This window comes from Pangasianodon hypophthalmus, chromosome 17, assembly GCF_027358585.1.
Source record: "Pangasianodon hypophthalmus isolate fPanHyp1 chromosome 17, fPanHyp1.pri, whole genome shotgun sequence".
In the NCBI taxonomy this organism is placed as follows: domain Eukaryota; kingdom Metazoa; phylum Chordata; class Actinopteri; order Siluriformes; family Pangasiidae; genus Pangasianodon; species Pangasianodon hypophthalmus.
This window is the reverse complement of record NC_069726.1, coordinates 21699334-21709798: the sequence shown is the minus strand read 5'-3', so window position 1 is coordinate 21709798 and position 10465 is coordinate 21699334. Positions and strand designations below refer to the sequence as shown.

The following is a 10465-nucleotide window of genomic DNA, read 5'->3' as shown; positions in this document are numbered from 1 at the left end:
ATTCCTATTTTAAAATTCATCTAATAGCTCATTTTATCTTACATAATATTTATATAAGAAGAGATATATATTTAATATAATTAAAAATAATGTAAAAGATTTGTTCTAATAGGTTCTTCTGCATTGCAAAATAATGATCTTAACAACTGAAAATATCTTGAATACAGACAAATTATCTGATGTTTTATAAGCTTATCGTGAATCAAATGTAAGAGTATTCAGCTTGTTTTTTAGATGTGATTACTCGTTTCAATCTTTCAATTTTCTTTTTCTGTTAGAAGATCATTTTGCTTCTTTCTAATGCAATTCAAATTAGAAAATTGATCTGCCAGTAGAACAGGATTATGTCAAGCTTAAAATCTCTACCAAAAAAAAGGGCTAGACATAGATTTAGTAGTCATATATAGCCGTATTTGGTTTATTGTAACCTTATAAGAGGAAATACTAGATACATTTGTCTATATTCAAGATATTTTAACTTGCTAAGATGTCTCTCTTTTTTTTCTTTTCTTTTTTTTTTTAACAACATATGCTTTACCCTCTGTGCGCTATGTAATCAGAGTGTGTATGACGTTTGTGTAGTAGGTGTGTGAGGTGTGTGGGTCTGAAACTAAACCAATCTCAGCAATCAGGGCTGGGTCCCAATTTTGCAATTAATCAGCACTCAGGCACTCAGTTCTGTTACAACACTTAGAACAGGAATGCTTCATTCTTTTAAAGTGAACATGCCTCAAATATGATTAGATTATTTAGCTGTTAGCTTTTATACCAATGCTGATAAACGAATGTAAATATTGCACAGGAAACAGTGGAAACATGCGACCCTGACTGGAACTTTCTAAATCAACATGACTGCTTTATACTCAGATAAATTAAATAAAAAGTAGAAAGAGAGCTGAGCATTGTTCTACACCATACTGGTCACTTCCTAAATGTCATCCTGTGAGATAGTTCATATTTTTCACATTTATACCACAGCATTGTTGAATTCTCAATTAAGATTTCAGAATGTGTTCAGAATGTGTTGATTAGTTTTCTATAACAGCAGCTCTAACAGTAGTGAAACTGCAAATCACAGCTTTATATTAATACATTGTCATTTCTATCCACTCACACAGAGAATTATACGGCAGATGCTCCACATAAATAATAAAATGTGTTCACTGATATGTTGAACTTTTCTGGAGATGTTCATTTAACACTTTTGGAAGGAGTCAAAATCATCAGTACTGTTTTTTTAGCTGTAAGTAAGGTTTCTGACAGTTTCTCAATAACATTTCTCAATAACTCCAAATGGATAAAATATGATGTTTTGTTAATTAATTAATTTAAAAATACATTTATTGGCAAAATGCTGTTGTATAAAAAATACATTTATTGGCAAAATGCTGTTGTATGCCCTCTATACTCAATCTCTTGGTGCGGTCATATCCTCACATGGGTTTTCATACCACTGCTATGCAGATGACACTCAACTCATCCTCTCCTTCCCTTCCTCAGACTCTCATGTTTCTGCTCGGATATCCGCTTGTCTGGCAGATATCTCATCATGGATGACAGCTCATCAGCTGAAACTTAATCCCACCAAAACTGAACTGCTGTTCATCCCAGGTGACTCCTCCCCATCTCAGGATCTTACAATCTCCCTCAACAATTCTCTGATCTTGCCTTCGGTTACTGCACGCAACCTTGGGGTAACCATGGACAATCAACTGTCCTTCTCCTCTCACATTGCTAAGCTAACACGCTCATGTCGATTTCTCCTTTATAACATCAGAAGAATTCGTCCATTTCTTTCCTCACAGGCCACGCAGGGGCTTGTGCAGTCCCTTGTCATTTCAAGACTGGACTACTGCAACTCACTCCTGGCAGGTCTGCCTCTGAGCACCATTCGTCCTCTGCAACTGATCCAGAATGCAGCTGCACGACTGGTTTTCAACCTTCCTAAATTTTCCCACACCACCCCATTGCTGCGCTCCCTCCACTGGCTTCCTGTAGCTGCCCGCATCAGATTTAAAACACTGATGCTTGCCTACAAAGCCAAAAATGGACCAGCATCCACTTATCTCAAAGCACTTATCACACCTCGAGCGCCACCATGCTCCCTCCGATCCTCTAGCACTGCTCGACTGATCCCTCCATCTCTCAGGGTACAAGGAAGGCATGCATCGAGACTCTTCTCTGTTCTGGCACCGAGGTGGTGGAATGAACTTCCCCTAGATGTCCGAACAGCTGAGTCACTGGCAGTCTTCAAACGACGTCTAAAGACTTACCTCTTCATAAAAGACTTAAATTAGCACTTTCACAAAAAAAAAAAAAGCACCTCCCCAACAGAGTTTTGGACTGATGGTATTCCTAGTTTGTGACCTAGCGAGCCAATATCAGAATGTATTTTTGATAGACTTCAAAGCACTATTGTAAGTCACTCTGGATAAGGGCGTCTGCCAAATGCCATAAATGTAAATGTAAATGTATAGGAGGGGAAAAAACTTTACAGGATGTGATGGTTTAGGAAAAGAATTAACTTGACAGTAACTCAATTTCACATGTCTACTTCACTTTGGCTCTTTTCACTCTGTTTTATTATTATCTGAGTGTTAAACTCAAAAAAAATCAAATCTTTGCTTGTTGCTATTTTTCAGTAACAGTTGAAACTTCACTGTCAGTGTTGTTAGAACAGACTGTACCATTCTGCAGCTGTGCCTTAGGGGACAGTTCCTCCTGTTTGTTATTGTAAATTTGACTTTGACTATAATCAAGCTAATTGTGATTGTCTGTCTCCGTGTTTGTGTGTGTGTGGGGGGTGATCTATCTATTCATCCATCCATCCATCCATTCATACTTTGCTAGCATTTAGGATGTTTCTTCAACGCTTATTGCTCTTGTAAATCTATATATTTTGGCACTTCTTCTTTAAAACATTTTAAAAGCAAACCCAATTTCTTCTTCTTCTTCTACAAAACAGCACTAATGCATAACTTTGCAACATATGATTAAAAGAAAATATAATAATAAAAAAAAGTGACATAAATTAGTCTTGTTTAGCTGGAAATTTTGAACCATAATGTGTAATATTTATTTTTATACTTTATATTTTATGTGCAAATACTTTTTCTGTGAGTTGATTATACTCACTCTGATTATTACAGAGAAAACCAGCAAAAATGGCTTCATTTTAATTAAATTAATACATATCATTTCCTATTCTATAAAAAATTGGGTCTGATTGCAACATTGCATGAAAACGCCTTTGTCCCTAGTTGCTTTTGTGAAGAAAAAGATTGTGGTGTGATTGCATTCTTCTGGCTGACGTTAAATGAAGGGTGTCCCAACATGCTTCTGTATTATGTCACTAGGGATGGTGACACACACCTGTTCCACAGAATATTCACAGCTTTCGTTAATTATTATCAGTGAGCCAGACCAATCTACAGCTGTGCCTTTGGGAAGATATCTACAGCTGTGCCTTTGGGAAGTCATTTAGTATGTATTTGTGATATAGAATATACAGTAGAAGAATATAAGAATAAAAGAATATAAACAAATAGAAACTGGGCTTCACAGGAGATTATTGGAAACACGAGATAAACATAAAACATATCAAAACACACTGTGAGACCTAAAAGACAGTTTCTGTTATGCAATACCCCCCGCCCTTCATTCCTCCAACACCACCACCTCTCCTTCAAGGCACCCGTGGGCACAAATGCACTTTCCCACAATGCTCCATGGTGAACCCTATCCTTGTGAAAGTCTCACGACATCTGCATATCTTGTTACCACAGAAACAGCGTGCATCTATAAGGAGTAGCTTGGAGCGGCAACAAAAACACACACCTTGTACTCACACACCCAAATTTGTACTCTTAAATTCACACACACTACTCCCAGAAACTCGTTTTACGACTGTGACAATCATGATATTACTGCAATAAAATTCAACTGTAGAAGTATTGGCACCCTTCAAGAGAACAAGCGAAATGTTTGCACAGTTATAAAGTTAAATAATTTAACAAACATATTTTTTTTATTTATATCCAAATAGTATTGTAAATAGCAATAGTAAATAGCATTTTTTTTCATTCTCTAGATACTCTCTTGTTGCCTTTGATCAAATATAAGGCTGCACATGTAAAATCCATTCACCTTCCATTAACACAAATAAACAGATTTAGGTTGTTTACATGCATCGGGTGGGTAACGAATATTTAAATTAAATAAATAAATAAAACAGTTAAAACACAATAAAGACAATAAGAAAGTTTCACAGATCCAGAATGTTTTGTTTGGAAAATTTGTAATTGGCTGCATGATAATACACCAGGCATTTTTTTAATCTGGTGTTTGAGGGATTCTTGTAAAGGTTGATGGCATCATGTATTATGTTACGTATCAGGATAGTTTAGTCCAAAACCTGGTTTTCTTTTTTTTCTTATGTTTTGCTTATTTTTAATGAAGAATGTCAATATTACATTTTAATGTATTTACTAAATTCATGGTAACACAGTGAACTAAAGTTTGCTGCATGTAATGGAAGCAAATAGTAAAGAGTAAACTGCAGACTCTTCCAGTTAGAGCATGTTATGGTGCAATATGCAGTATATACTTTATTATACTACACTATACCATGCTATACTGTATTATGCTATTACATTTGATGAGGTACTGTACTACACAATGCTTTATGGTGCCATACTATACTGTAGTATAATATACTATGTACTACTTTGTACTATACAATACTATACTGCCGTACACTATGATGTACTATGTAGAACTATACTACGCTACACTGTATGGTGCTGTATACTACGTTATGTTATACTATGTTATGATACCCTGTACTTTGCTACAGTATATTACTATACTGTATACTGGACTACTATACCATACTACACTGTGTTTTGCTGTACTATACTACACAGCACTACCCTATACTATGCCATACTATTCTATGATGTGCTGCTATATTATGATGTGTTATGCTGCTGTACTCTACTATACTATACTATACTATACTATGCTATGGTATTCTATACTATGCCATGCTATGGTCTCCCATGCGATATTGCTGTATACTGGAATACTATACTATGCCATGGCATTCTATGATATACCATGTTATGGTCTACTATGTTATATTACTATATAGTCTAATAGTATGCTATGCTATGGTATTCTATATTATGACTATATTATATTCTATGCTATGCTATATTACTATATGCTGGTATAATATGCTGCGTACATACTACTGTGGTCTACTGTGTATTACTACAATTACTATATATTTAGTCCTGGTATACTATTCTATGCTATGATATGTTTAGCTATACTATGCTATTTTATATTACAAACATAGAAAAAAATGTCAAGATAGAAGGTTCTTTGTAGGGAACAAGCAATCATGTTTTCTTTTTAGAAATTCTAAGAAGCTAAGAACCCTTAACTATACGAAGCACTCAGTGAATAACCTTTGAAGAACTCCTTTTCTAAGTCTGTACTACATGGAATAGTTTGCAGTATACATTATATTTTGGTGCAATATGCAGTATAGAAATGTTCATTTCTGTATATATACACACAGTTTTATCTATTTTATGCTGTCCTTTATATGCAAAATATATTCTAAATAAAGACATTAATTACTATGATCATCTAATTTACATTTCTTTTCATGCTGCTGCAGTCTGTCGACTAAATATTTTTTAAACTGATCATATTATCACCAAGCACAGTTAAAACATATTTAAATCTGTTTATCGTACGTGTTAAAGAATAAAATATTTCTATACTGCCAGATTTTTTTTTTTACCATGTTAGCATTCCTGGTAACCTGGCAACATTTCAGCATGACAACATACATTTACCTTTGAGTGAGAACATTGTTTAAACTCTTCTATAGGGTGGAGTTATAATGCAGGTTGGGATGTTCCTGCATGACAGTGTTGCAGCTCATGGAAAACACCCATAATCATGTGGCATGTTGGGTGATGCTTGCAGATGGTACAAAGCAGTGCTTTGACAGGCTCATGTTGTAGTGTTTTTATAGGACTTGTAGAGTAAAGACACAAGTCAAATTCAGAAGACCAAAACAAAGTTGCTGCTGAACAGCATAGGCATTGGGTGAGTATCTTACACATTCTCCTTATTGCTGATCTAACATGGCCAGAAACTAAAAAAGCAGTAGTCAGAGTTCAATACTGTTGCATCTCAGTTAAATTTACTTTTTGCATTTTCTTTTCAGTGGACTTTTCAGTGAGATACGCTGGTTTTTGCTGACACAGGAATGAGTGCTGCCAAGTAAGTAAGCGACAATTAGTTAGAATTTGTACAAAACAGTATATCAAATTGCATCACTCCTGCACACTGCACCAAAGCTTAGTTTTGTTTCCCTGCTCTGACATTCCTGATTCAACTTATCAGGAGCTCTTTATACTTCAAAACAGACACGTTAAGACAGGGGAAACATTGTGTGCATAGCTATGTATGTACAGTAGATATTACCTTCAGGCACTTGGCAACTAAACTGTTTAAAGGATACGTTACCTGCTATTATTGACATAAAGTTGCAAAAGGTGCAGTGAAGAATTTATGGCAAAATGAACAGAATAGTTTTGAAAGTATTGAAGAAAATACATTTTTGACAGAATACTCCCTGATTCCGGGCCTAATTTAAAGACAGCAGTTTATGAGAGTTAAAACAGACATGTCAAGTGTATTGTACTGTTGAACTTTTTTTGATTATTGAGAACAATCTGTGAAACCTAATAAACTAAACATCTCGTTTGGTAACGTTCAATTAATTGACTCTTTCATTTTGTCCTAAGGGTAGTTAGCAAACTTTTCCACTCAACTATATCAACTTTATTCAAACCAAAAAATTGTAGGCACTGTCTTCTCCATTCTTATATTGCTCTAATATTGTTTTCTTCTTGCCTAATTAGAGTCATGCCAGTGGACCTGGCCATGCATTCGTGCCTGAATCGCCATCCTTCAGTGGAACAACTTTTGGGAATGTCTACACTTAGATCCCGTCGTCCTCTTACTAGACCTAGCACATTTGAATCTCTGCGGCCCAAAGCTGCTATATTCCCTGAGATTCCTGCCTCTCCAGTGAGTGCCCTAAGATGTACGAGCCCCAGTGGGACACTCAAGAAGAAAAAACGAGTGGTATTCGCAGACGATAAAGGACTGGCCCTTACTGCGGTGCGGATCTTCAATTCAGATCCCCCAATATCTGATGTGGAGGAGCTTTCTCCACCTGCCGAGATAAAGACTGAGTCATTTGTGCAAAGCAAGAAGCCTCGTCTCCAGCTGGGGTTCTCTCAGCCTTCCGCTGATTTACCGTCATTCCTTGAGAGTCTGGCAAAATCTCTGGTGCGTCTGGAAAGCTGCAGCTTGATCTATGGATCACTGTTCGGAAAAGTGAGGGTCTGCAACATCAGTTCCGAGAAAGCTGTGCATGTTCGCATCACGTACGACTCATGGAGAAGCCACCAGGACATCCCATGTACCCCTATCCAACAGAAGTCTGGGAGCCTGGAGACAGAACTGTTTGTCTTTAACATTCCTTTGCCTTCCTATCCAAATGTTCAGGAGCGTCTGGAGTTCTGCGTGTCCTTCCATCCTGGACCTGGCAAAACACTATTGTGGGACAGCAATGGTGGAAGATACTATCAAATCCTTGTGGAAGACGTGAACTCGGAAGAAGTTCACTCGGTTGAGAAAAAACCCTTGATGCCCTATAACTTTCAAAGCCCTCAATCATTGCCCTTGAGAAATGGTCCAGCTTTGTATAAGTCAGCAAGTCTTAGCTCTCTCATTTATCCCATGAAAATATGATGATCTTGAATAGGCAAGAGAACATTATCCCAAAAAGTAATTCACTCCTTGATTCTAAAAATGCTGACACATAATTCTAGCATGAGTGTTGGGTTTTTGTATATTGGTCCCTTATAATTTTCATCATCCATATAGGATGGATTTTGCCTTAAACTGACATCAAGAGGGATCAAAAAGACAGGCAGACACCCATGTTTGAGCTAGGTCTCTCCACTTCAACTTGCCCATGTGAGTCAGTAGTGACTCAGTGGTGAGGTAGTGAGACAGATGTGTCTCCCTCGAGCTTTGTGCACCTGTATATCAGATGATTATCTGTTATGACAAGAAACATCAGCACTTGCTCATCAAGGTCAGCCAATTTCAAGCTGTGAGGGTCTTTCACTTCCTGTGAGGTAGTTGAACTGAGACAGAAAATTAATGCAGCTGCAGGTGTGAAATGACTTGTAATATAACTGTTGAATGTTTTCTATGTATATTTATTTATGACAAATGAATATTAAAGGCAAAAATAAAAATGTATACTGATATAACCATGACTTTGTGAGAAGAAATATTTATTTGGTGTTAGCATTCTTCCAAGAACAAGAAATATGACAAGATCTGGTATAAAATGACGGTATAAAAATTGCTGGTATAAAATGATGAAGATGCAAAAGTAGCCAGCTAAAGATCACCCAGTCAGCTGCTGGATGGTGAATAAAAATCAACTTTGCTCAGTTTTCCACTGAAAATCTTTATACTATGCTATGATATTTTATGCTATGCTATGCAATACAATAATATACATTATATGGCCAAAAGTTTGTGGACACCTGACCATGACATCGATATGTTCTTTCTGAACATCCCATTCCAGATATATTCCCCCTTTCCTGTTATAATAAGCTCCACTCTTCTGGGAAGCTTTCCACTAGATTTTGGAGCGTGGCTGTGGGGATTTGTGTTCATTCAGCTACAAGAGCATTAGTGAGGTCAGGCATTGATATTGTGTGAGGAGGTCTGGGGTGCAGTCGGTGTCCCAGTTCCTCCCAAAGGTGTTCAGTGGGGTTGAGGTCAGGGCTCTGTGCAAGACACTCGAGTTCTTCCACTCCAGCCTTCACACACCATGTCTTCATGGAGCTCGCTTTGTGCACAGGGGCATTGTCTAAATAGTCTAAATAGGCACCAAGGTGGTGGAATGAACTTCCCCTAGATGTCCGAACAGCTGAGTCACTGGCAGTCTTCAAACGACGTCTAAAGACTTACCTCTTCATAAAATACTTAAATTAGCATTTTCACAAAAAAAAAAAAAAAAAACACCTCCCCAACAGAGTTTTGGACTGATGGTATTCCTAGTTTGTGACCTAGCGAGCCAATATCAGAATGTATTTCTGATAGACTTCAAAGCACTATTGTAAGTTGCTCTGGATAAGGGCGTCTGTAATGTGTACTGTAATGTGCTATGCTATTTTATTCTATACTCTACTATGCTATGCTATGCGATGCTATATTAATATCATATTGACATTAATATGATACTGATACTAATATCATATTGATACTAATATCATACTAACACTATACTATACTATACTGTTTCATACTACAGCCATAAAAAAGAAGGTCATGGTTTTATTAGCTCTCCTTTTCAATGTTCAGTGTAGAAAACCCACACACTAATGTTTCTTATTAGAAAGAGTTTCAAACTAGAACACTTTTAAGAAGCTAAGAACCCTTAAGTGTACAAAGTACTGCTCAAATAACCTTTGATCTCTTTTTCTAAGAGTGTACTACATGGAATAGTTTGTAGTATATATTATACCATATTTTGGTGCAACATGCAGTACACGAGTATAATATATTGACACAATTCTATCTACTGTATCTCAGTAGCATATATGCTTTTTCCTTATATTTCCTTAATATTTAAAATATATTCTAATAAAGATACACATATCATTTAATCTACACTTCTTTTCATGCTGCTGCAGACTGAGAACAATCATTTTTAAACTGACTAAAGTGTCACCAAGTACAGTTAAAACATAATTTAATCTGGTTATTTTATGTGTTAAAGAATAAAACACATATCTACACTGCCAGATTTTTTTTTTTTTTAATGTTATCATTCCTGTTAACCTGGCAATGTTTCAGCATGACAACGTACATTTACCTTCTAGTGATGACATCCTCTAAATTGTTCTACAGGGTGCAGTTCTTGCATAAAGGTGTTGTAGTTCATTGAGAAACACCCATAAGCATGTGTCATGTTGTGTGATGCTTTCTGATAATAAAAAGCAGCATGTTGGTAGGCTTGTGTGATAGTGTATTAATAGTGTATACACTCCTGTGCAAAAAAAAAATGGGCCAAGCCCAAAATTGCAAAATATTAAGCGTTCATATCTTTGGTCAGGAAATTAACAAGAATTAAACAAATATATAAAGGAACTTAGTAGAGGATAGCATTTCACTTTGATTTTTAAAAAAAACCTTGTGGCCTTTGATGGGCCCAGAAGATATTTTTGGAAAATTCTATACACCAAGATATGTGTTAATTTGAATTTTACATCAAACATTTTAATCATTGTCATGATTTTACCTTTGCGTACAAGAAGACTATATAAGTGAATTTCCCTGATTC

General features: G+C 36.3%; 1 protein-coding gene across 1 annotated transcript; it reads left to right on the top strand.

Moving 5' to 3' along the window:
• Positions 1-5942: 5942 nt before the first annotated feature.
• On the top strand, positions 5943-8398 carry LOC113544145 (protein phosphatase 1 regulatory subunit 3C-B-like). The gene is made up of 3 exons (XM_026942803.3): positions 5943-6126; positions 6248-6303; positions 6948-8398. The coding sequence occupies exons 2-3, from the start codon at positions 6290-6292 to the stop codon at positions 7843-7845; spliced, it is 912 nt and encodes a 303-aa protein (XP_026798604.2). The 5' UTR covers positions 5943-6126; positions 6248-6289; the 3' UTR covers positions 7846-8398.
• Positions 8399-10465: the final 2067 nt, after the last annotated feature.